Consider the following 27,001-nt stretch of genomic DNA (forward strand, 5'->3'; position numbering starts at 1 on the left):
GAAAGGGGTAATGTCATACAGAGGATTAACTGGGAACAGTAAGACTAAACTTGATTTTACTTTTGATTAGGACTGCCATGTAAATAACTCCCGAATGGAAGAATGGCAGCTCTGTTCCAGCATCTCCTAACTGTATCACTAGGGCCAGCCAGTGCAGTACTTGTGCCAGAAGCACCACTCACTCAGTAGGGATCAAGAGGGAAAGCACACAGCTGTTCTTTTATGTACAAAAAAGGGGCGTGGAACTTGTCTTGCACAGCGCCAACAGGACGCCTTCTTTAAAACACACTTTAAACAGATTTGATTATCTTCAAATCTATTTGCACAGAAAACATATTTATTAGTGGGTATTTGATGGCTTCTGTTTGTAGAAAAAGTTAGTCACCAGTCCCTCCAGATCCAGCTTTTAAAAACTGAAGTGTTCTAATGTACTAAAAAAATAACTGTCACCAGCAATTCCTGATACAGCAACTAGGAAACTTCTAGCAGTATACTCCTACACAGACCGGGATCCACATATACCCACAGTGACATTTCAGCAGTCACATACATCACAACAAAGACCAAGCTCTTTTGAAACAAATCTTTCATTTTAGGTCTAAGCCCAGTTCAAGAGTTAAGATGAAAATCTGACACAAAGGTCTTGTAACTGCAGCTTCCATGAGATCTAACTTGTTCACTCACTCTCGTTAGGGACAGGGAGAGCTTGAAGGGTGACACTCAAGCAGTGAACGCACACACAGACAGCTCTCTACCAGACACTGTGAAGGGATTTACAGAGGGGGCTGACTTATAACTGAACACAATTTCCACCTAGCTGAAGTTGTTTTGTGAGGTCTTTCAGGTTTGCTGCGTGCTTGCGCTTCTGGGTAGCCAGGTCATCCTTGAGTTCATCCACCTGGGTCTTCAGTGCTGCTCGTTCCTCCTGTGCTGACTCCAGCTGGGCCTGCAGCATCTCAACCTCCAGCTTCCGCTGATCCTCCTCCTTCTGTAACTTGGTGGCCTGAAATTGGGATTTTATTTCTAGTCATCTACAAAAACATTCCAGCCTAACCATACTGTATACCCAACAGCTCCAACTGCATTTTTCACCTCAGAATCTTTCACATTTTACACTTATTATTTAGGCTGAACACTAGCCCTGCAGATGAATAGTAAGATTCCTGAACTATCTCTAAAACGTCTGGATGATAAAGTATGAAGCCTTGCAGCGCTGTACAGTACAGTCCATGAAACACTAAGTTTATTAATAATTACATTTATCTCATACTACAAACAGGACCTGAGAAAGTTTACTGTAATAAATTTCACAGGAACGTTACAACCTTTTGCTTGTTTCAATGACAGCTGCACAGAGAACCACTCTCTACTCCCAGAAAGACAGAAAGAGCAACACAGTAACACCTCCTCATTCCAGTGCAGTGTGCCTCAGGATTTCTCTTCCCTCAGGAACATGAGGTGTTCATATCCCACTGCCACTATTCTACCAAACTGGCAAACTCCATGAGAAACTGCAGTCAGGTAAGCAAAGACACAAGGTGGTAGTCATGTGGAAAATCTTTATCTGTATCAGACATCTTACTAGCACAAAAAACAAGCTGCACACTGTACTCACCAGATCGTCTTTAGCCTGTTGAACACATTCCAGCTGATTCTGCAGCTCTCTTTCGCTGTAAGAAAGCTTATCCAACTGGCTCTGCAAGGAATTGTTTTCAGACTGAAGCTGTGCATTCTTACTGGTTAATTTTTCAGTGAATATCAATAGTTCAGATTCTCTTTTCCGACTACCTTCAATGTCCTTCTGGAGATCAGCAACCAGAGAATTGAAACCATCTATTTCTTCCTTTAAAGCATTGATTTCTTGTTCATCTCTGTCAAAACAATTGTATTTTATTAGGGATAAGCTGAGCTTAAAGACATGACATCTTACTGAAATAAAGGCATTCAGGTCAAGTTCAAAGAAGGGGAACAATTAGTGACCCTGGGGCATCTGTTAGTCACTGAGTGATTTTAAATGTCAAAGTTTTCACTTAATTTCATGACATGCTGCAGTGCTGAAGTAAGAGGGATCTGCAACCCAGAGAAGGACAAGCAGGCATTAGCTTCCTTCAAGGAAGACCATCACTCTATATTCAACTTCCTGAGCTGCAGAATAGGGTACAAACAAAACCCTCAAAACCAGATCCAGCAGGTAATAGGAAGGTCTGCAAAGGTGGCCATTCTGTAAGAGGACTTGTCTTCAAGAGATGGGGATATACTTCAGTTCTGAGCTTCTCCTGGCAGCAGTACAATGATTTCTGAAACATCCTTATCCAAGCAGCGCAGTTCTGAATCAAAGGGCCTGTCTTACTCCATTATCCCTCCCCCCAAAAATAAGTCCCTCCCTCTACAAAACAAGTTTTTGTTTCTACTGGAACACTTCCATTAGGTGACTTTTGATATATCACATGCAATCCACTTGAGTGAAAAATGCTGTATCTTCAGTTATCATCAACACTTTAGAGAAAGTTATAAGATCCAAGGTATTGCACCCTGCCTTTACAGTCCTTTTAGGCTAATTCCACCTTTCAGAAGAAGATAGAACAGCCACCACACTGATTTTTTGCAGTCATTTGTGCTGCAAACTATTTCACCTATAGCTTGCATTTAAAAATCTATGCCAGCAGGCTATGCTTAGATTTGACATTTTCAAATCTGTTGTTTCATTATGACAGGAGAAATCTATGCCTACAGTCAGGACTGAACCATGCAAAAGTAAATGTTTAGACCATTCTAAAAGAGAATTCTAGCTTATCCTTAAAGTTTGCCAGGGAAGGAGACCAGGGAACGCTGCAGGTTATCAGTATCCAGCTCAATCATAAAGTTCTTGCCAGCATTCAACCTAAAATCATCTTCCTCCACTGAACAAGGATAGCTGATTCCCTTTATAATAGAGCCTTTTATACATTTCAGGATGTTTGCCTTCCATCTTCTCTTCCCTAGGCTAAAGAAGCCTGCCTCCTCTATTTTTTTCTCATTAATAGAACAGGTATGATTTTGTGTGAATGAAAATGAAATTCCTTCCATTTGCTTCCAAGAAAATGAAGGGCAGTTAAGTTTATTTATTCTATAAAACAATAGGTAATAGAAGGCAAAATTCCAGGATTTCTCTTTCACAGGGGGTAACAGTAATTTACCAGTCCAAGTTTTAAATCTGTGGTTGATATTGCACAACTTTACCATTCTAAGGAGTACTGAAAACATGTTAAAATCTTTTAGAAGAGAAATAAAAGACAATATGAAGTTTGATGTAGGAATAATAAATGTATGGCATGGATACTGAAAAAAAAAATCCAAATTGAATAGGAACGAGAGACAGACATTTAAGCATGTCTCAATTACCGAGAGGAAAAGATAACCGGAAAGACACATTTGTAGTTTCACACTTTGATCACAGTCCCTTTAATTAATTTGGCAAGATTCCAAGTGAAAATTAACTGTTACTGATCCAAGTGTAGGCTTCAGTTGTCTCTCACACATTGCAGTTTCCCTAGAAAGGCTGATGACACGGTGACAATACAGCTGACCAGCACACAGCAAATGGAAAGAGTTTAATTGCCGAAACCCTAAGAAGGCCTATAATTACTGAAGTATTTTTCAATGATAAATGAGAATTGTTTAACAGCACAAGAGGGACACATGGGTGGTTCTGCTTATCTGACGTTTATCTATCTCCACGTATGCAACACCACTGGAACGAGCAGAGCATTTGTATATCCTGGTCCATTTGTACCACACAGAAACACGACTACGCTCAGACACTCCTGAACTGAGCGAGAGCCCAACCCTTCTCTGAGATTATTTCCCTCACGTTCTCAAATGAGCAAACTTTGACAAAGCAAAATGAATTCCAGCCCATTAGAAATACAAACGTTCCACACTGCCTGAATACAGCATCTGTCAAGTACATAAAATTCTTTTCGTTAAATACTTTCCTCCATCCATCACAACTGCACATTTGCGAAGCCATCTATCTTTGCAGCTCAGTGGCTTCTCCTCAATAAAACAAGCACTTGGCAGACACTTAAAAGGCCTAATGTCCTGTGCTGAAGATCAAGCACTTCTTATTCTAATAATGAAAGGCACTGAATTAAATTTATCAATCTCAATCCCCTTGCTTTATAAAAAGACCAATCTCAAGTATTAGAAATATTGATTTAAATTAGAAAAACACTTAAATCAGAACAGGGATTCTTCAAATTACAATACATTTTAAAGCATCAATAACTTCAGTAAAGAAAACACTTCGACAGCTCAGATAATCTTTTAAGTCATTACTCAAAGGCACAGCTATACCTCTGATGTTGATCCTGTAGGTGATCTACAGTTTTGACTCTGTCCAGTAAATTCTGAATTTCGGTTTTCTGTCTATTTATTATTTCTTTATACTTGGATAACTCGTCCTCTGTTCTTAAACGCTCATCCTCTAGACACTTGACCTAAACAGAAAGAAAAAATAATGAGAAACTATTTAGTGTCACAAACTTCAGAGGTAAATTATCCTGATCATATGTCTAGACTGTTGTACAAAGATCACGTGTTAATTTTTTGGTGGTTCCAAGTAACCTAGAGCAATATCCCAAAATATTTCATATCAAATACAGTCAGAAAAATAAAAAAAAACAAACAAAAAAATGGAATTCAACAAGTGTGATTAACATTAGTATTGTCCAAAGACTCAAACTTACCAGCCTAATGGACCAGGATCCACAGACACCATATTTTCCCAGTTACCAAGCCATCTCCTTACTTCCTTCCTTTTTCTGCAGTCCTACTGAGCTAAATTCCCTGCTCTGGATAAAGTGACTGACACGCTAATCTACAGACTGCCCACAAGTTATAGACAACCTATACTCCTTACCACAGGCCATATGAGACTTCTAACCTCATGCCAGCCAGTCTCTAATCCCACTGTTTACTTTGAAGGAAATAGAAGTACAATTAAGGGACTGAATGTAGTGTTGTTCAATAACCTGACACTGTGCTTCAGCCCCACTGCAATCCAGCACAGCACACGTTACCTTTGTTCTCAGTGTCCGAAGCTCATCCATGCCTTCCTTAAACGTTCTCTTCAGGTCTTCCAGTTCTTTTATTTTGGCATGATGCACCTTTTTAAAGGGCGGAAAGCTTATTTAGAAAACTAAATGTACAATAGCATCTCGAAAAAATCAAGGCCGATACAGGCCACTCCAACACAGGTAACCCAAAGGGTTGGTTTATATCTTCAAAAAGCAAAGCAAAACCTCAAAGTTTCTTTATTTTCTGAACTGAGAGGAAGAGAGAGATGACACACTCTGGTTTTAGGTATACAAATGGCTAAAACCAGATGTCTATACCACAACAGCCCTTGGGGAAGTTCTAGGCAAACCCACACGTGGTCAGTTCTGAAGATGGCATAAGCACATTTGAGCTGTGGGCAGGTACCACATCATTAGAGAATTTCACTTTTAGATCAGCAAATCTCTACACAGAACAGAGGCTGTTCCTTGTCTCTCCTTGTAATATAACTTGCCAAAACACTGGTCAGAGAGAGGCCTGCCTATCATCTGAATTTGTGCTTTAAAGTACAGCAACATTCATGTTTATAAATGCAAGAGCATATATTTCATGTTCATTATATCGCATTTTTCTCCTAAATTTGATTTTAAAAAGTTAACCCAAGGTAGTATCTGAAAACATCCTCCAAAAAGCAGTGCTGGAGGCAGGCACCTGGGATATAGTATTAGGCCAAAAAAACCCAACAACTCCAAACCAAAGAGTTTGGCAAAAATGTAAGTAGCTTAAAATAAGATTCTCAAAATTAAAATCTCATGGAATTCTTAACTACTAAGTTGCCAGTTGCATGGACTCCACACACCACATATTTACCTCCAGGTGATCAGACTTCTCCTGAATTTGTTTCTCAAGTTCTCCTTTAGTTACTCGGAGTTTTGCATCCAATTCACTTGATTTAATTTCTTCTGATTCCTAAAGGGATTGAGAAATATACGTACAGTTTTAGAGCTCTATGTTCCCCTTTCTAATACTGTGAGTGTACAGACAGCTTTCCATATCACTTTCCATATCATCTTTCCTGCAGATACATACCTAATAATCCTGAACATGCCAAGAGAGACCCCCATGCCACATCCCAATCAAGACAAACATTTTCCCTTTCATTCAACAACTTGCCAGTAAAGAAACCAGTCACTATTAATCTCAGTTTGTGGCTTGCACAGGATAATTCTTCCCTGCTACAGCTTAAGGTAGAAATGGAGGAAAAAGAAGACTCTGACACTAAACTTTTATTTGACCTCTTGAGAAAGTGTACCTACTTGATAGGATTTTATCATTTCTTGACAGTTTATCCTTATCTGATCTGCTTCTTCTTTTGCTTCTGTTAATTTTGTCATTGCATCTTTGAGGCGTTCTTTTGTTTCCTACAAAAAGAGTAATAAAGAATGGGTTAAACCTAGTTAAACCTGTTTATCTAACTTAATCTAGAAAGAAAATTTCTCATAATAAAACTTTCCTATTTCGGTCTGGAAAGAATTAACAAAACAAAGAGTCTAACATTACTGTTCCTCATGCTTCCATTCAACTACTGCTTTATGCAATTTCACTTGGCCCAACACTGAAAGCACAAGATAATCTCTTGCTTGTGTGCCAAGATGATAGATTTTCAGATGATAGATTTAACTCTGTCTCTTAGACACTAATCAAAGATGACAGTTAATTCAAACAAAAAAAAACCCCAACAAGAAATTAGAAGTCGATCACCAAATAAACAGAATCCCCCACACATCCTCCCCTCAGATCCTTTCAACATTTCCATTACAGCATCAGAACCTCTCAGAGCACTATTCTGACTCTTGCTGCAGGTATCCAAATTAAACAAAATACCAGTTCAGAAATAGATTTTAATACTATATAAAAAGTAAACAGTATGACAACTACATTACTCTGACTATATTTTCATGTCATGGTATCAGCACCACTTCACTAACCTTGTGTGAATCCATTTCTGTTTTCAATTTGTTCTGAGCCCATTTTACTTTGATAACATGAGAATTGATTTCTTCTTTCAGTTTTTCTATTTCTCTGTTGAGTCGAGTGGCTTCACCATCCTAAGAAAAATGTCATAGGTTTTGTTTTATTTTAAATCATCCAGTGTTCCTACAACGAGACTCCTGCTTTTTATTTCAACTTGGGGTTTTTTCCTTAGTGACTGGATTTTCAAAATCATGTACATGTTCGAGAATGCCCAATAATGCTTTGTTCCACAATCCAGGGAAAAAAAACCAAAAAGGGGGTTTGGTTTGAATACCAAGGTAAGGTTGCATTAGTGTTAATGTATGTTAACATTACACATCTGTTACAAGACAAAGTTCTGATCTCCAATATCTCCTGTGAAAGAGCACTGACAGCAAAACCTCAGCAAGTCAAATCAGTAACCTGTGCCAAGAAAGGATGTCAACAGAAACACACTGCTGGTGAAGCCTTCTAGATCAGTACCCACAAACTACTGCATTGAGCCAAATTTCTTAACTGCATTCCTGAAGTAATAATCTCATCTTGCAAAGAGAGTTTCAAGCAGCACAATGAGGGCAGTACAGATTCCTGTAGGGCTCTGGTGTAACCCTCAGGAATGACAAACACAGACAGTATGTTAAGTTTAGTAAACCTGAAATCACACTCCCAACTTCCTAGTCATGTAAGAGAGAACACAGAGCTGATGTTTTTCATTTCAGAGGCATAGTTTTTAGTACTTTTATTAGGATGTATCCTTCAGTGCATATTACAATTACTCAGAAGAGGCCTAAATACAAGTTTGATGCGTAGTCATTTATCAATTTTTGGATCTTTCAGATGAAATAGAATTGCAAACACAGCTGTGAAGCACAATACAAAAAGACTTGGATAATTAAATAGCTCTCTTTCACTGCTTTCTAAAAACCAAAAAAAAAAAGTAAATTTTTGGAATTTGGCTTGAAAAATCCTGTTGCTTTATTACTACTTTTTAGTATTACAAAAGAGGAAGTCCAGACTTTAAACACATAAAACCAGCCAAAAATAGACTGCAATAATTTAATGCCATTGCAGCCTTTAAAAAGAATCCAAACAACTTAGAAACTACCTCAAAATCTAGACATCTGCAACAAACACTCTTTTCAATTTTGTAACAAAATTAAAAATGAAAAAATCCCTAACGTTTCACAAACTAATACCCAGGGAAATATTAAAAGGAACTTCAAAAAGATGACAATGAGAACTCAGTAACTTCTTCCCCTTCACTTGGAAGAAAGTTGCTTTCAGAGCTATACAGCAAAACCAAATGAAAACAGGTTTATTTCGCCAACTGCAAGAGCAAAATAAGTGATAAGGTTGTTCTGACAGTGCTTTTAATCATTCACTCCCAGCCACTCCCAAAACTTTGAGTACCTTAGTTTCATAGAGCTGGTGCAATCTTCCTTTTTCCTGAGAAAGTTGCTTGATTTTATTAGTATGCTTTTCTATTTCTTTGTTTGCATCTCTCACTTTTCTCTCAAGGATCTCCTTTTCTTTCCGGAGGTCAAGTGACTCCTTCTCCCCTCGGACGTATTTCATCACCATTGTTTCCTTCTCATGGCGTGCCTCCTCACATTTCTTGTTTGCCTTGAAAAATACCAAAGCAGAATGAATCAATCTTGCATTTCATAATTCACTTTTGTAAGACGCTACTGGGTATTTTCAGTATTGCAGTAGAGCAGCATAACAAGGCAGGACTCAAAAACTCCAGTTTTGCAAAGGTTAACATTAAATCTCTCTTAAGCACTGGAATTACTCGTACTTCTAATGGTGAATATGTGTCTAAGGAGCTGCAGCCTCACAGCTAAACATTTCAAATGAGTTCTCAATACATCAGTAATTTGGTATATAATCTGTTGTTTCAGAAGGAAAGAAGTGTATTTGGGAAGTTTTAGTAACAAAATAATTTTGCAAGTGCTCAGTATCAGTCCTCTGTGTTCCCATATCCACATGCCAAATGCACAATCATTATCCAGTGGACTATATTTCAGATGGCTTGCTTTCAGTGACTTATTTTGACCTATCTCAGCACTAACAAATTCTGCTTCAAATTAGAGAAAAAAAAAAAAATCACACACCAAGCTTCAGAATACATTCAACAGAGAAAATACTGGCATAATATGATATTAAGAAGGGGAAAAAAATCCCAGAGCTCAGTAATACATAAAGACAAAATAACAGCTTTGTGCTGGAGTTGAGAAAAATATTAAATTTTCTGATAGCCTGTCTGAAGAAACTTACTTCCAAGCTTTTAGCTCCTTTTGAATCAAATTCAGCTTACAGGTAAGAAAAATGAGATTTCCTTGAGGGCTAAATTCCATACATATAAAAATACACATTTTTTACAAGAGTTTTCAGGTTCTCTAGAGTGCTAACTGCTATTTGGAAACTCATTGGTACCAGTTATCAAAAAAAAAAAAGCATGTTTAATTCCAATTTTTGAAAATTTTGTGCTACCTGGTGATCCAACATGTTTCCTACAAGAGCCAAGTTATTTCATTCAGTGGTCAATAATCTAAGGTTTTCCATATTACCTGTTCCATTCGAAAGGCCATCTCCTTATGCAACTGCTGAATAGCACTTTTGGCTGCTGCATCTTGACTAACAAGTTTGTCTTTACTAGCTTTCACTTCTTTATTAAGCTCTTCTATTCTTGCTTCCAGCTGAAAGACAACATTATGATATAATTACAGGGAAAATAACACTTTGATCATGTTTTATACAGGCAGGAACATTTCACACAAAATTAGATACTTCAACAGATATTTACCTGTATTTTACACTTGTCAAGATGCAACTCCCCATATCAACATCTACTTTTGCATGACAGTACAAGCATGAAAGATGTCACTTCTCATCTTCAGTGAGACTGAAGATGCATCAAATCAAGTAAAACACAAGCACAGTAATTTACTACACAAAAAAATCAGACTGACAGCAAGTGCTGAGATGCCAGAGCAGAGCTGGCTGCTACCTGAGTTGCTTCACCTTCCACCCTTTTTTTTTGTTCCTATCCTTGTGCCATATCCTTCACCTTGCCACCAAAGCAGCCATGCATCCATACTCAACTGGACTGGGAATTAATTCATTGAAAAACAACTCAGCAAATGAAGAGGACCTTAGTCATTGTGCTGGCACTCTTCTCAGCCACCCAGTGAACCCAACCAGAGTCCTGATGTGGATGAAGAATAATTACCCACTTTAACTGGAACACTTCCCAGAACGTGCTCACTGCCAAGTCATGCAAGTCCAGTAGAAGCTGGATGGTGGCTACATAAAGCTGTGATACTGCCCAAACCTTGTTCAAATCGTGCCTAAAGACTATCCCCTTGTCCCAGGGGAAAGCCAACTCACCAAGATTACGGGTTTTTGTTTCCTTGGGGGGAGAGGGAACAAGATCTCAGGGTCAGTGTCTCAGATTTTTATGCAATTCCAAGCTGTTACATAAAAGGCAAGAACTACCTCAAATGCTTCTGTTACTACACCATGACTTGATCACACTCTGTTCAGCTTTGCAAATTCATCACTGGCCATACAAGAAGTTTTACACATAAAAGCATGCACAGTTTGCTTGAAGCTTTGAGTGCAGTCAAGCTTTCATTTACTTGAAAGTTATCAGAAAGCACTAATTCAGAAATTCAAACAATAAAACACTCACCATCACAAATGAGAAAACTCAAGAGCAACGTATCTTACAATTCCAGGCACGATCTAACCACCATATAAAACTATTACACTCCAAAAGAATACTTTCTCAAACTACTTGCAAGCATGTAATATCACAAACTCCCTCACAAATACTTTTTTTCAGAATGTGATAAAGCAATTGCTGCATGATACACCCTCATGAAATCATACAGTGCTATCATGGAAATACAGACAAAAGAAAATGAGTGAGCTGCTCATACTGATTTATTCAGGCACAAGCAATTCTAATTTGCAGCCTAAAAATAAGACCTCTCAATTCCATTTTCAATCACATCACGGATTTTCAAAGACTCTTTGAAATTAGGCAGACTATAGACAGACTAAGCTTCCATACACATTAATATATTCCTCTGGAACTACAAGCCTGACACACTGTTTTGTGAACAGATTTCTGTGTGATGCAGGCATTAAAAGAGAAACCTGACAACCAAGATAGCCACCACTACTTTGACAAACAGAAATTAATATTTTAAATACTATCTCTTGCCAGATTTCCAAGATACAATCTCTAATCAGCTGGCCAACCAACTGCAGGGACATCAGCAGACAGGTTTGTAACAGACAAGCGGTGACACCTGATGTGATACATTTTATTCCCACACTAAACCCAGCCCACACCAATGGACACATCATGTTCCTCTCTGGCCTTTTGTGGTTCTAACAAGTCCCTGGGGAAATGCCTGTATAGAAAGCCAGTTTATCTAAAGCCATTAATGGCTTTCAAACAATTTCTTGAAATAGAAGAGCAGAATTATCCTCTTAAATAGAATAATATGCACAGACATCCCCTCCTTCTTTGTGCCACCAGGGATCATGTCTTGTTAAACAGTGGCAATAGTGACACTACATACAGGTGAGATACTAACCAGCACTTCTGTTTTGTTATCTGTACCTGCTTAATAATGCTGAGGTGCTGCTTTTCTGTTTCTGTTCGTTTTTTCAACTCATCTTTTAAGTTGTCCTTTTCTGAGCAAATTTCCAAAATCAGTTCCTGATGCTTTTTATTTTCTTTAATCAATCTGTAAAGGGAAAAAAAAAAAAAAAAGAAGAAATTAAAAACAAGGTACATCAGGTTTTTAGTTGTTTGTTTCCAGTTCTGATACACATGATTTTTGCTCTTTGATCTGCAAATTTTATTAGGAAGACAGAAATCCTAATAAAATTCATGAAGGTCTTACCAAAAAAAAAAAAAAAAAAAACAACAACTCAGAAATAATGTTGTGCTGTGAAACTTAATTCCAAACCAGCAAGCAGCATCTTCCTTGTGAGGAAATTGCTTGTTTCCAGCATTTTGGGGTTGTTGTGATACAGATGACATAAGGCATTTGGTAACTCTCTGAAACTCCAGATTTAGTAATTACTCCATGTCAGTAATTTTAAGGTACATGTAAGACTTCCACTCAGTTCTACCAGTCAAATGTCTGAAAACACAAGAGATTTTATTCACTTAATGGAGTGAATAGTACTCAAGAGTATCCCTGGAAGTTCACAGCCTGATAAGAAATGGAATCCTGGGTTTTTTTTAAATCCTAAGTAGGTATATAACAAGTGTCCATGGTCATGCTCCTTTTAAAATTCAATTTTTAGCAACAGTTCTAGTTCAGCTGAGATGTTTGAAGCAATCACACACCTAATTTGACCTTCTAGCATAGAACTCTGAACTTACATTATCAGTTCACATTATCAGAACTGCTGAATAAAAAGTCTCAAATATGCAGACCTGTTAGATGGTGGGTATTTTAGACCACCAACTGCATGCATTTACCTGGAAAACATATTTAAATAGCCCTTTACAGATATATTTTCATCTTTAGCTCTACTCTGCTGAAAAAAAAAATTCTCTAAACAAACTAATCTCCTAAATTATAAGGAAGTAGAAACCAGTGAAAGAGAGCTTAGCAGCTGTGATCTGGTTTCGATCTATTAATGAATATTCTAGGATTAAAAATTCTTAATTTATGCCATAGTTGTTCATGTATATATTTAGATCTGATCACAGAGACAACTTGGCTATTTTCAGAACAATGTTACAAGAAATTCTGCTGATCATAAAGTGATAAAACAAACAACCCAGAATACTCTTTGGACCAACCATGTTCCACAGCAGTTTTACACTCTTGAGGTGTCCCCAAGAGTCAAATGGGTGCAGCTGGAGAGACAAAACATTTATTTATATAAAAGGCCTTCTGTATGTATACATAACACATACATATATACATAAACATTTGTCTTTAAGAAAGTAATTGGTCCACGGCTGGAATCGCTGACCTGAGTTTACCTTAAACAAGTAAAACTCGTTACCTCATGAACTCCTGCAGTTACAACTATCTACACACCCACCACTTCAGATTCCCTCTGTAACTACTCAGTGTCTAACTGTGCATTCTCATGCCTTCCTGTCATCAAGTGACTTTCTTCACATTCATGATTTCTCAGGTTAACTGGTGAAGTGCAAGAGAACATTTTCCCTATTGGGGTTCTCTCTCTATCTGATTTCCCTTCTTCTGATGCCATCTCATATCATGGTATTGGAGAGCTTTATATGAAAAGCAGGACACTCACTTCCAGCTCTGCAAAAAGGAATAAATATGAAATTAGAGGCTGCAATTTGTTAGCAAAAAAACCCCAACATTTTTAAGGATGAAACTCCAAGTAAGGGATCATGAAATCAAGCTTTTGATGAACAGGAATATTCTTCATGTTGTACCCATTGCCTGGTAGAACTATTAAGCCCAGTTCATTACAGTGAAGCTTATAAGCCATGTAAGTTCAGAAGTTGTCCTATAAAATGTGGGAAGATGTTGGTTCATCTATACATGACACTTCCAACTCAAAGAATAGCTCTCTGCTGATTAACAACTTTGCTGGATTACAACAAGAAGCTGAATATTACTTGGAAAGGAAACAAGCAATTTCAAACATAAATAAAATGCACATTATGGGAGTTAGTACTTACAAAGATTCATTTCTCCAGAGACACATATGGATGGAACGAATCCTGGACTATTTGTATTTCATCATTACTTTTACAGTATTTAAGCAATTCTAGACATTGGTAGGCTATTCAGTGACATAGTTGGCTATTCAGTTCCTGCCAAATTCTGCAACAATTCAGATATCTAAGCACACGCCTTTATTTACAAGTACATACCACAAGTAAAAATAATTCCTCACTTAGAGAATATAAATAGAAAAAGCCCATTAACTGTCCTTTTAACAACTCGAGACAATTTGCTTCATTATTAAAACGCTACATGAGTTGCATGCAACATGCAGCCGAAATTGTTCAGTACAAACCTTCAACTGTGATGAGTGTACTCCAATACTCACTTTTTTATAGTTTGTTCTTGCTGCAGGTATTTGTCTTGCACGCATTTTTCAAACACAGCCAAGGCATGTTCACCCTTCTGCACACCATTTGGGAGTTTTTGGTCCTTTGAAAAATCCGTGGATAAGAGTTCAGACTCTATTTCCTTTAGCAAATCCTCCTGTGAGGAAGTCTGATGTATTGTGGAAATAAGCTTCTTTGTGCAGTCTGTGTCGAAAGGGCTTTCTGAATAGATTTTATCACTCGATTTTTTCACAAAGTCAGACTCCTCCCTTAGATCCTGTAATATTTCCATTAATGACTGTTCTGTCTGCTTAGTTTTTGGATTGTGTTGTTCAAGTTCTTCAGTAGGTAAATGTTCTGGTTTTGTGGAGCTTTCTGCCTTTCTTTCACAGGAGGCATTGGCACAGCAGTCTGTCCCTCCACTCTGCTGCTCTCCTTCTGCTGGGGCCCCATTGCTGCTTATGCCAACAGCTGTTGAATCCTGATCCGAGGGCAAACTCGATTCCCTTTCCAAGTCACCAGCATCATCTCCACTACAACTGATGCTGGAGCAGTCCTCCATTCCAGATGTTTTATCACACTTTTCATTATCTGGGGTCTTGAAAGAGGCATCATCTGACAGATTGTCTGGCTCCAGCGTGCTCTGCATTTCTGGTAAATGTTCCTCCATAATCTTCCTTCAGAAATCTAGATGAAGAATTCACATTACACAATATATTATATTCAAAACCAAAAGAGATTTAGGGGGGATAAAGACTACTAGTAAGCAAAATTCAAAGCATTATGTTGTGTTATGCAGAGTTTGTTGCTCTTTCAGCACAACTTTAAGTAAATGCTCCAATATTAAGTTTTTCTAAAACAAGGTGAGAAATTAGGGACAACAAACAGCAACTAGTGATATAGTAAATGCCAAGACAATAAAACCAACAGATTTTTAGAATTAATAATTCTACCATTTGAATCCACAAAAATTCCAAGTAATCACCTCTGAAAAGCACTTAAAATAACAAAAGACATAAAATAACAAAAAAAAAGTAACCATCTAGAGTCTTACAGCTTTTGCTTTCCTACACATGGTTTGAAAGCAACAATATGTCTTGATTTATTCATTTTTACAGCACAGGGTGACCCCCCCAATCCAGCTGGAATATATATCTTCCTTACTGTCATATCCTCACCAGCAGTCATACAGCCAATGCATATGTACCCAGGAACCCAAGGGAAGGGACTAGGGGAGGATGGGGGTGAGATTCTCTTTTCCCATCTGCTTTCAAGAAACCAAAATCCCCTGTGGAAGAGCACAGATGGTCTGTGGAAGATCTGCTCTCTCAAAAAGTAGCTTGCAGAGCAAATATTAGAAGACTTAAAAAGCTCTGTAGAAAATGTTCTACTAGTAGGACACCATCTTGAGATGCCAATAGCCAGAACACTTATGGAAGTGCCTGGGTATAACACTGTATCATCTTCTTCAGGTTTCCCAGGTGGTGCCTGCTAAGACTACTGGCAATTTTAGCAAGCACATGAAGCCCTTATTTCCATTAGGAGAAATTCATTACAGCAATCCTGACTTTTAGATGCAACCCTGTAAATTAAGCTATTTAAAAACAAGGCAAATTCTTCATTTATAAATTCAACTCTGCTATTCCAACAGTTGTCTCAAAGAAAGCAGTAACCTCGCCACCTTGCAACATCAAACTTGTTTTCACCCTTGCTTTCTCATTTGTTCAGCTCTCTCTCAGGCAGCCACATAGTCCAAGTCACTCAGCTCTGTGCCCTGCCCTTTGCCTCAGCCTGAAAGGAAACCCCTTTGTACTGCTTGGCTCCACTCCCCCTAGTCCTGCCTTATTAGCCAACTAAGGCTCAAAGCAGAAGGATAAGTGAGTCCCATTAGGTCTGTCACTAATTGCTACCACTATCACCTCGCACCATTAGGTATAAAAATCAGCTAAGGAAGCAAAGCAGCAGCTTCAGCCCAGCTGTTCCTACCAGGAAATACCATCACACAAAACATCTACCACCAGTATCTGAAACCAACAGCTGAGCCACAACTGCCCCTTAATCCACAAGAGCGTATGGAAAACTGAGCATATGGCTGAGAATATGAACGGGAACATGTCATGACTGGACAAGAGTCACAAATAATCAAACAAGAACTATACATTTATAAAATAACATGCAAACCACTTTTCCTTTTTGGTTTCAAAACAAAACAACCTCAATGCCACAATCCCTAACTCTGTACAAATCAACAGGAACAAATGGTAAGGGACAGGTACAAATGAGAATACAGAAGGGGAACGAGAGCATCTGTACACAGTGTGACACTTTCACAAGGATTCGCCACTTTACAAACAAATCCCCGATAATTAAAAAAATCCTTGACTCCCCTTTGCTTCAAATGATTTATGTTTAGGTCAACACCAGAGCCAAGAAATCCATCTACTTGGTTTGTGCAGTCCAAACAAATGCTCTTCTGGAACCTATCTAATCTCTGGTACCTTCTGCTAGTAATGAAAGCTCACAGTGTACTGCTGATATTCTGAAATAAAAAAACCCCAACTGACAATCTCAACGTGTAAACAAAAAGAGTGAATACTTTTTTTTGCAGTTATGCTCAGCTTGATAGCAGCAGAACACGATAGGTCCTACTTAATTAAAAAGCCATTAAAAAACAATGCCTTGAGACTGGTGCATTTAATACAATCAATAACAGTAAGACAGTTTGCAAATGATACAGTGAAGATGGAGGAAAAATTCACCTCCTAGTAACTGTTCCCTCTTGTCATAGGTGGTTTATAATCCATTCAGCTGTGGAAGACACTATTATATTAGCATAAAGCTGAGGTACTATTTTTTTCTATAGCAGTTACTTCAGTCTAAGTTCACCACTTCCAGAGGAAAAGAAGGAGTAGAATCAGATACATGAACTTCCATGCTGGTTGTTACACCTAAAATTTCCAGTCCAGACAGCAAACTGGGTGGCATTTATCTTCATATGAAAGTAACAAGTGAAAAATACAGTCCTATTAAGACAGCACATTAGGAAGGTCACTAAGTTTTCTTACTGTGTTACTTCCTTCTATAAATAACACGGTGAATTAGAAAGATTAATCTACATAGAAACAGAAATACAATTATTTGCACAACTCAGTCACAGAGCAAAAAAAAAAAAGCCACCTACTCCATATTCACAGTAGTTTACAGTTAATATCAATCATAAATAAAGCGTAGGTTTCGTATCAAAGGTAAGAAGAATTTGAGTAGTGATTATACAAATTGGTTAAAGCGTGAAAAGTAAATCAAGATTCAGTATTCCCTACAGTCCTACTTTAATTTTCAATGGTATCTAGAACATAATTTACCACATTAAGTTCCCAGTCTTTCTGATCCCAACATCCTGGATTTTGGACTTATCTGCCCAAATCTATCTGAATCTGTTTATGATATATATAGATTTTTTCCCCCTACTGTCACTGAATAGTATTACTTTTTGCATTCTAATTGACCACTTTTGAGCAGAAACTGACCTTAACAATTGACTATAGGAGCACCATTTATTTTCACATCAGAAATGTCCACAAGATCACACTGATATTCAAATGTCTCTTGAATATCCAAAGCTGTCGTGCCTCCCTCAGGCAACTGAGTACAGCAGTTACCTCCTTTGTCATGCCAGAGACAGAAAACTGCAGTAACCCTACTAAAGGAAAGGCTCATGGCTTTGTAGGCAACAGGGTTTGTGTGAAAGAAGCTTAAAAGGATCAACACTGCCAGCCTAGCAGTAGTTTGCTGAAATAAAACACGCAAATATCTGTTTCACATCAAACACACTTATATAGCAGGTTGCAGATATTATTTGCACACCAGCTACACATTTCATAGCAGTTCCATGCCTTTCCAGGCTCAATGTCAATCTTCTATCACCCTACTCAGCCTTACAAATAATTTTTCCAAAATTAGGGAAGTACTAAATTATGTATACTGCACTTTAAAAAACCACAATAGTTTAGTGCGTTATGAGGTTTTCAGAAGGCATCAAAAACAATCAAAAAATTTGACTCAAGGAAGTGAACTAGTTTTTGTAATGATATGTTCAAACACCAAACAAGCACACAGTGTGTTGATTGACAGCAAAGTGCCAGGCGAGCACTGGTCGACCTTCTTGCACTGTTTTGCTGAGCTTCCACCTTCAACCACCTGCTCTGCTCCTTCCTCAGGGCTGATGTTCATCCTAACAATACAGCACAGGTGTGTTGTTCCTCATCCCCTCCATGTGATGTTTGTCTCACCCCCTCAGCTTATGTCCCTTCTGCTGCCTATGCCACAGAGAATGTAATCTCTACCCAGTCAGATTAAAAGCCCCAGCAAGAACTTCTCCAACTGGCATTTTGAGATCAGCCCAGCCCAAGCTTGCCTGCCCACATACCGTGAATAACTTCCATCCATCTAGAGCAGCATGTGAAAAGCTTTCTGTCACTGGGCTGTAACGCTTTGCTGCTGCTGTGACAGGACTCTTTGCACTCACATAACCGGTCTGACCAGTTCTCCTCCTCCTCTCTGATTTACAGCTCACAATTAGTTTGACACTCTAACACACCTTCCCTGTGTCGCTGCCCCTACTCCACAGCTGAGCACACAGCCGGCTGTGTTTCCCCACAATGCAGCAACACAAACCAAAGCAAGGGGAAACGCAGCAATTCAGAACGTGGTGATGTGAGCAGCAGAGAACGAGGAACAGGAGCACAGCTCAGCCAGGCTCACTTTGCAGATGAATGGGCCCTCAGGCCGCATTTTCACAAGCAAACAACACATCTCTCTGCATATATACATCAGAATACAGACTGTACCCTTCAAGAGCAAAACTTTGCCTTTTTCTAAGAGATACACTGTTTTCCCTCATCACAGACGTGTTCTTCAGTACGCCCATACATACATTTCCTCATTACTCACAAAAAGAAGTTTAAATCTGCATCAGCACATAGGATCTCCAAGTCCTAAAGTAAAATTTAAAATGGATAAGTCGTTAAACAGCAGCCACAGGACACGCAACATTAAAGGCTGGTGCTGGCAAGGGTTACAACCATTTATCATGTCATGTAAATTGAGACGTGCTTATCTGCTAAATTGCTGATAGCACAATCAAAAGCAGGGAGCAGAGAGCCTGCCAATACAATGAGTGGACAACACAACAGCTTCTTAAGACAGAAATGTCTCACAGGTATGTACGGGAATGCAAATACTCGGGAAATAGCAATGTTTTAATTCACTTTCTTTGTTACACAATTTAAGCATCCTCTATTAATAGCTAACCAAATGATAAAAATAGGAACAAATGTGACAAGCATTCATTTAAGCTCTTCAAGAAAGTACCTTACACAACACAAGTATTGACTAGCTTGGTACACATCAAAAATCTTGATACATGGTACCATTCACTGGCACAGAGAAAAGCAGTCTCTGCAACAGTCAATCCTTCCCTTTCCTCTGCTGAAAAGTACATACAACTTCTGTTTTTCAGGAAAGCTGTTGACACCCTCATCCTTGCCTGCTCATCCACTGTACCGGTTGAAAATCCTTCCTCCCCACCCCCCCCACTCCCCCATTCCAGTACTGCTAATTCCCAGCCACTGAAAGGTAATTCATGATGAAAGCAATTCCCTGTATGCCTTCTACTGTCTGCACTGATCTAATTAGGAGTACAACCTGTCCCAACTATAGCCTGCTATCCTGTGAGTACAGGCACGTGCACTTTTTAATTCAATATTATGTCGTTTCAAACTGCCTGTCTTTTCAATCTTCCTATTCAACGCAAATAAGATTCTTTTAAACCCCTGACTACAAAGGACTTTCCTAAGCAGATGCACTATTAACTCTAACTTTTAATTTCATAAAATAGATAGTCTGACCTAAAGTATCAACACTTTAGTTTTAAATAGGCAACGAGGAAATTACTTTGCTTCAGGAGAGGACATCTAAAGGAACATAAATTGTAAATATAGCAAGCATTTGCTGAGAACTCACTAACAACAAGGGTAAAAAAAGTGTGTGCCTTGTCACCTAGTAACTATCACAATGGGGCTCTTTTACAACAAAGAGATTAAAGAATGACAGAAGTGTGTGCCTGGGGTGGTTCTGTAAGCAAACAGATTGACTGTCATGGTCTTGAGAAATAGAAAGTACTACTTTAAAAGAAAGAAAAAAAAGAAATGTATGTTACAAAGCTTAAAAATACTGCAGAGAGAGGAGCACAAAAGAGAAGGAGGGACTAATGCTTCATGGGTGTGTGCATATACAAAACCTTGTTCAACCCAGGGTTGAAAAGAAAGTGAAGAGCATTGAGATAAGTGACTCTGAGGCACAAAACCTTCTGAAAGGGGAGTAATAGGAAGTTAATACAGTAAATGCAGTTCACTGTACATGAGACACATTCAACCATGCATTACTTAATATAATGGGACAGTAGCAGTCAATTATGTCAGCTCCATTCAATAAGAAACAGGTTTGCATCATCTTGGGGTAGAGGTTTTTCACTCATAGCTGTGTTCCCAAGAGAGGTCTTGTAGCAGAGTCCCTGATGAAGAAGGAATAATCTCTTCTCCAAACAAGTACACATACAATCCACAAAATCCTGAAAAAACAGTTCTCACCTCAGCTAAGACCGTATGTGCTCTTCAACTCTGGATATGTAAAAACCATAGGCTACGAAACAAGCTCATTTTTAATAAAAGTACAAGGTAAATTTACAAAGCTTTCCCCCTTCCATTTCAGTTCTGTCATAGCAGAGTACTCAAACTTCCTTTAAATAATACAGTCTCAAAATTACTCAAAGCTGCAATACAGATAAGATGCACTTCAGAGAGCAGGTGGGGGGGGACAGAAAGGAGAGATGAAGTGCTCCATGACTCAAGGGCAGATGACTCCAAGAGTCAGCAGGGTCCTAAGTACCATGATGTGGCCAGGCAGGCAGCTCAGTGACAGAAAAATCTGGTGACACTGACACAAGAAGCCCACGTTCACAGAATTCCCTGCTCTGTCCCTGCAGGGCGTGCTGTGAACTTGCTAAGGCAACACTGCACACCTCCAAACAAAGTCCACACGTTTACAGGAAAAACCTACCTAGATAATAAGGCCCTTGAAATTGCTTCAGAGCAATTTTCTCTCTGTCGTAATTTGCGATCCTTACTTCCTTGTTCTTTCTCAAGAACTGGATCGATAACTCACAAAATTGCTGCTGTTACTCTTTATTTTGCTCTACGAGATGGCACATTCTCAAGACAAGTTCCACTGCAAGTTCATCATAAAAGTCTAAGCAAACACCCTTAAGCAGCAGTCTTTTCAAATGCTCTGCAATACTCACTAATCTTCCACACTGGTTCTGGTTTCTGAACTACGCAGTTCAGCTCTAGCACGCAGTGGCAATAACCAGAAGGGATAATGCTTGTCCTTGGAGAGCTTTTTATGAAGATACCTATAAAAGGGGTTTATTCTTAACATCCTCAAAATGCTCAGTGAAAGCAAATCGTTACTTCTTTTCCCTAGTACCAGACCAAAACACTTGAGCAGCACTACATAAACCCCAAAACAATGAGCTGTCTATTCCAGGTGCTGTGTTACTGTTCTCTGTACCACATTCCTAATTATGTTACAAACACCTCTACTCTTCTGCATCCCTCTATCCAATTCAACCAAAAAAAATGCTTGTTTGATATATGGGTTTACAGAGCTTTGTTTTGCCAGCAGATCCCAATGTTGCGGGAACAAGAGAGGAAAAAACAGCTTCAATTTTGATACTGGAGGTGCCAGAAGCAGATATTTATGAAGTACTGCAGTTCTGGCAAAACTGAATTTAGGAAAGTGGGCATCCAGCTTGCCTTCATACCTAGAGAGCCGTGGGTTTTATCTCTGCATAGCCCAGTGTTAGATGAACAGAAAATTCTACACCCCCATTAAACCAGCTATAAATGTAATGCTTTCCCAATGACTGCCCCGTTTGTTCACCTCCAGTCCTTCAGACAGCAAAGTAGAGCACTAAAGCACCTGAACCTGGAGCTGGTCTAAAGAGACACCAGAAACTGTTTATTTCATTACTCTGGCTTTCCAACAGCTCTCCAATCATCAAGAGGCCTGTTCATTGAGATGTCATACCTGAAAACAGAAATACTACTACTACTAAAGCCAATACACAAATACCAAAAGGCTACTAAAAAAATCCAAACTAACAGCTAAATCTAGAACTGGGAGGTCTGGACAGCAGATTTTTTTTTTTTTTTTGTTTTTCTTTTAATGAAATGCATTATCCTCACAAAATTATAAGTGGCAAAGAAAACAGTTTTCTTTTCTGTATCCCCCAATAGCAGACTAAAATGCAGTTGTGAATCTCCAAGAGGATGTTATATGCATTTTACATCTATTTTGAAGATTCCCACTTACAGGATTTATGTTTTCATCCACTTCATTGCACTCAAGCAGAATCCCAACTCAGAAGCAACTCTGTGTAACAGCCACTACTGCTCAAGAAGCACAGATGAATATGTAACTTTAACAAAACCACATTTATCACTTATACTGCAATAATGTGTTATCTCTTTTCCCAATCACTGCAGTATAGATTAAAGGCTCTGCTAAGGGCATTTTTTTTTATACTGCCTTCCGTTTCCACTCATGCATCTGTAAAGTGAAGTCACATATGACTGAAATTTCAGTGGTCATAAGAGTGTTTTTGTTGGAGCTCAGATGCTCATCAGAAGACCCCCAACAAAAGCAAAAACTGCACATCAGCAGCATTTGACCAGTTTGGTTACAAATCCACTTCCTTCTTGAAAGTTCCTGGGCAACAAAAAGACAGAGTACAAATGATTTAGCCAGTTTTCAACTGCAAATCTGAGTTAACATGAGATGCAATGTACCCCAGTGTAACACAGGAGATGGACTTCATTTCGAAGAGTTAATCAGTATTTATTGGCTGAAGAACACTGAAGAGAATAAAAATGATTTTTAGAGTTCTCTTGACAAGGCCCACACATACGAAGCTATCAGCAACCAAAGATTTTAAGATGCTACATGTAAAAAAGCCTCACAAATGCCATAGGATTTATTATAATGACCATAATTTGTCTGAACAGTTTGTTCCACAATGGACTGTTCCTCTCCTTTAGATATCACTCTGCAATATATTCTACTAGAAAGAATCTCAGATGAATCACTACAGAATCATAAAGTACTATTATCTTTAAACACATTATCCTGAGACATTAAAGTAACCATTAACCATGAGACCACTGCTAGAATCAGCTGCCACTTCAATCTAGGTTTAATTCCAACCTATTACACTCAGATAAGAAATGAAGCTGTAGGACAACTTACATGCTACCATATATATAATGACAACCCAATAAGTGTGCTGAAGAATAATTCTGGGGTACAAAAACGCTTCTATCTTCTTATAGTGGGGTTGTTCCATTGTAAAACCCAAGATGCCTCTCTTCAAAAGCTATTCACATCTTTACTAGACAATAATCACTGTTCAAGCATTTCCAAGCCAGTGCCAACCTGTCATTGCACCAGAACTCTTGCTAAGAATTTTCCATGACAGTAAGACTAAAAATAAAATTGAAGAGATTTTTTTCAGTTTGTTTATCTTACTGTAATCCTGATAATACTTTCACCTAAACTAATCTGAACAGATTGAACACACCTTTCTACTTCACTTGTTGGGTGAGGTTTCTGGTTTCTTTTCCTCAAGCTACTTTTTCCTTAACTACTGTCTACTGCTCAACACATTGCAAAACAAACTACACTGGCAAAACAAACTTTACTGCTGTTCCCAATTAATACCCAACTTACCTGTATTTTGCTTGGTATCTTTCACAAGAACTCTGCCAAAAATTACTTTCCCAGACTAAGCATTATGTCACCAGGCAATACTGCAGAATAGGAAAAACTGAAATCCTATAGATAATTTAATTTGCAACCGAAGTTTATAACAAAAAAAAAAAAAAAAGATAATTTAACCAAAGAAGTTCTATTCTACATGACAAGATAAAAAAGGCAGCTCTACTGCACAGCAGCTCTTTAGAGGGACCAAAGGTTTCAACTAAATCAAAAGGGAGTGGGATAGAAAGGTCCAGGAAACCTGATATTTTACATAATCTCGTGTGAGATGAATTTCAAAAAACTCCTTCTGGCTTCAGGTTCTAACATTTGGTTACAACTCCACACGTAACATTAATCAGAGCTTAGATTAAGCCACCCGAGCTTAGAAGTGATGAAACACAATAAAAGGAGATGAACTGGACCGAAAAGCATCACAGCACTTAAGGAAAAGGCAGAATTCTTAAGCTTAAGAAGAGATGCAGTTGATCACCACTGCTTGTATTTCATACAAAACAAAGGGTGACCATGAGCTCTCATACACTCATGGTCTTCCTGTATTCACAGAGAGCATGCATAGGAAAAAAAAGAAACACACCTGAGTCCCACCTACATTAGCTCTCCCAATAATAATTCACTTTTATCCATGATCAAATAGACGATTCTGTTCTAATTCAGACTGAAGATTACTGGGGTAGTGCTGAGAAGGAAGATGAAATGTAACATGGTTCCATCCCCCCAGAAACACTCGAGGGAGAAATACAGACAGCACAGCTGTGACACGCAGTACTCGTGGAAAAGCTGGCTGTGCACTGGGACATCAAGTCCTCCAGCCCAGGCATAACTTGACACAGCTCCTGACTCAGCTCACACAAAGACTTGCTTTGATGCTCATGCTTGAAGGGAAGGGAGTGGAGCAGTGCGTATACACAGTGGGTACTCTCAGGATTTCCTTGCTTTTATCAGTTTAATACTTAATCACAGTTATTTTTCTCAGTTTTTTAATCTGACTTTATTAAGCACTGACTGCATAGCCTCATGCCAGCACCAAGGTGCAAAGCTCAGCATTTCTACTGATTCTTTGAGCATGGGACAAGTACTTCAGAAGACAAGGTTTACTCAAACTTTATCCTTGCTTACGTCACAAGTTCAATAGTTGAACAATAGCGTATGATTCCTTCAGGGCACCGCCAGGTTTTCCACCAACCTCGTGCATGTGTTAATGATGTGGTCATATTAACTCCATGTCTGGAGTCAAGTAACTGCCAAAATAAAGTCCATCTGTTAAGGTTTAACAAGTGAGGCTGGATTTGTTCCCATCACAAGTCACGGGGTACATTTTGAGAATGTTATTTTTTGTCAAACTTGTCCTAAGGTTGGAAGCTCATCTATACAAGAGGAAAACAACGTTCTAGCAACAGCATCCTTTTACTGCAAACTTCGTGAGACTTGGATACTTAAGGGTTTACATACAGACTTGCAACCTTCTGTTACTAGAGTGTTGTGTCTTCAGCATAGAACTACTCTTAAAAAAATGAGTCTGTACTTCAGCAACCAATGCAACACCAGCAAAAGCACTACTCTAACCTTTCAGATTTTAGCATCACGCTTGCAGCTTTTCTTACAACAGGGCCAGTAGCAGCCACGGCAGTCATTACTACTGCCCTGTTTGCATTCACATTCTGACACTGATAACATCACCTGCGCAAAGATGAATGTCATAAGGGAGGAGAAGAAATCAAATTTATGACTGAGCACACATTCTCTGACAGGCCTTCTACCCCTATAACAGAGCCATAACTCTTGTTCACACTACAGAAGTTGGAGCCCTGGCAGACCTTCTCACAAACCTGGGGTGTTATGGCATTGGTACGATACAGATCTTAGCATATTTGGCACTGGAGACAACAACACGTTTGCTTTAAGTGGCTTTTTTCACGTGTTGTTTCCAGAACATGCAAGAGGGTTGTAAAATTCCAACTGTGGTATTACCATCTGCATTATCACTGTGTGCAGGAAAACACCACTCAGGGGGACACAGTAAGGCTCTATTCTTTTCAAACCTGATTTTCCTAGAGAGTTTCTCCAGTATCCCTGGAAACAAAGAAGTAAAAAACTTCAGTCCTTTAAGGATGTGAACAAGTCAACTGTAAGTCTATAGAAGACCATCTTCTGTTAATTAATATAACATATTATTATATACAATATTATCACAGTAAAAAAACCAACCAGCTTTCCATGTACTTCTTGAAATCAGGGTCGTGATTTTCTCCCCTATTATGACACCAATTTGTTTCTGATGATTTTTTTTTTCACCCTCAATCTGATGCAGAAGGGTCTTGGTCTATGACCTGAAGATAAGAATTATCCATAGGGCTTTCCAATACCGTTTTCAGCAACAGGAAAATCAGTTCAGAAAAACCTAGTCCAGAACTAAGTACAGGATGTTGCCTCCTGGAACCCTCACATTAACAAAACTTGCAGACTACTGACTTAACATGCTTAATAACACTACAAAAATCCAAAACAACACTTGTCTTTCTATTTTTCATAGCTCTTTAAAAAGCCAGCTTCAGGAAATCCAATATTAGCCTTGGGTAGTGTTAAGCAACCCAGCTGCTAACTATGACCTAAAAAAACAGTCTCTGTATTTGGTTCTTCAGTCCTTTTCTCAACACTTTAAAACACTGAACCTCATAACATGAACAAGCATCTGTCAACAACCCCAAATTAAGTCTTATAAAATGATAGAATAATACTGTTTTAAAGCCAAGACAAAAACATATGATCAAAGATTTTCAGAAAAAGGAGGACTCAAAGGCAATACAGAACTAGGCTTGGGGTTTTTTTCATAAAATGTCATTTCAAATGTCATCTTATGGCCTCTTGAAATATCTTCACTTTCAGTTTCTCATATCTCTAGAGCTTAACCAACTCCTCCCTAAAGCCACTGGCAATACAAGCATTCATAGCAGCTAGTGATTACATTTCCTTGTGGATAGAGAA

General features: G+C 38.6%; 1 protein-coding gene across 4 annotated transcripts in view; it reads right to left on the minus strand.

The window, feature by feature from the left end:
• Window positions 1-27,001, minus strand: part of CCDC186 (coiled-coil domain containing 186) — a 41,565-nt gene that overhangs the window by 13,383 nt on the left and 1,181 nt on the right. For 2 of the 4 annotated variants that reach the window (XM_027884882.1, XM_027884880.1), the window contains exons 2-12: window positions 14,125-14,812; window positions 11,687-11,813; window positions 9,621-9,749; window positions 8,461-8,673; window positions 7,026-7,145; window positions 6,354-6,458; window positions 5,908-6,006; window positions 5,061-5,147; window positions 4,336-4,478; window positions 1,616-1,871; window positions 814-1,003 (exon numbers count right to left, since the gene is read on the minus strand). In XM_027884882.1, the coding sequence (XP_027740683.1) occupies window positions 814-1,003; window positions 1,616-1,871; window positions 4,336-4,478; window positions 5,061-5,147; window positions 5,908-6,006; window positions 6,354-6,458; window positions 7,026-7,145; window positions 8,461-8,673; window positions 9,621-9,749; window positions 11,687-11,813; window positions 14,125-14,795 (2,140 nt within the window). In that variant the 5' untranslated portion in view covers window positions 14,796-14,812. Of the gene's footprint in view, window positions 1-813; window positions 1,004-1,615; window positions 1,872-4,335; window positions 4,479-5,060; window positions 5,148-5,907; window positions 6,007-6,353; window positions 6,459-7,025; window positions 7,146-8,460; window positions 8,674-9,620; window positions 9,750-11,686; window positions 11,814-14,124; window positions 14,813-22,162; window positions 22,217-27,001 lie in introns of those variants that run through there. The other 2 variants (XM_027884883.1, XM_027884884.1) reach the window with 2 other exon arrangements.

The sequence above is a fragment of the Empidonax traillii genome, unplaced genomic scaffold (genome assembly GCF_003031625.1).
Source record: "Empidonax traillii isolate 1590-97213 ecotype Southwest subspecies unplaced genomic scaffold, ASM303162v1 scaffold156:size1289327, whole genome shotgun sequence".
NCBI lineage: Eukaryota > Metazoa > Chordata > Aves > Passeriformes > Tyrannidae > Empidonax > Empidonax traillii.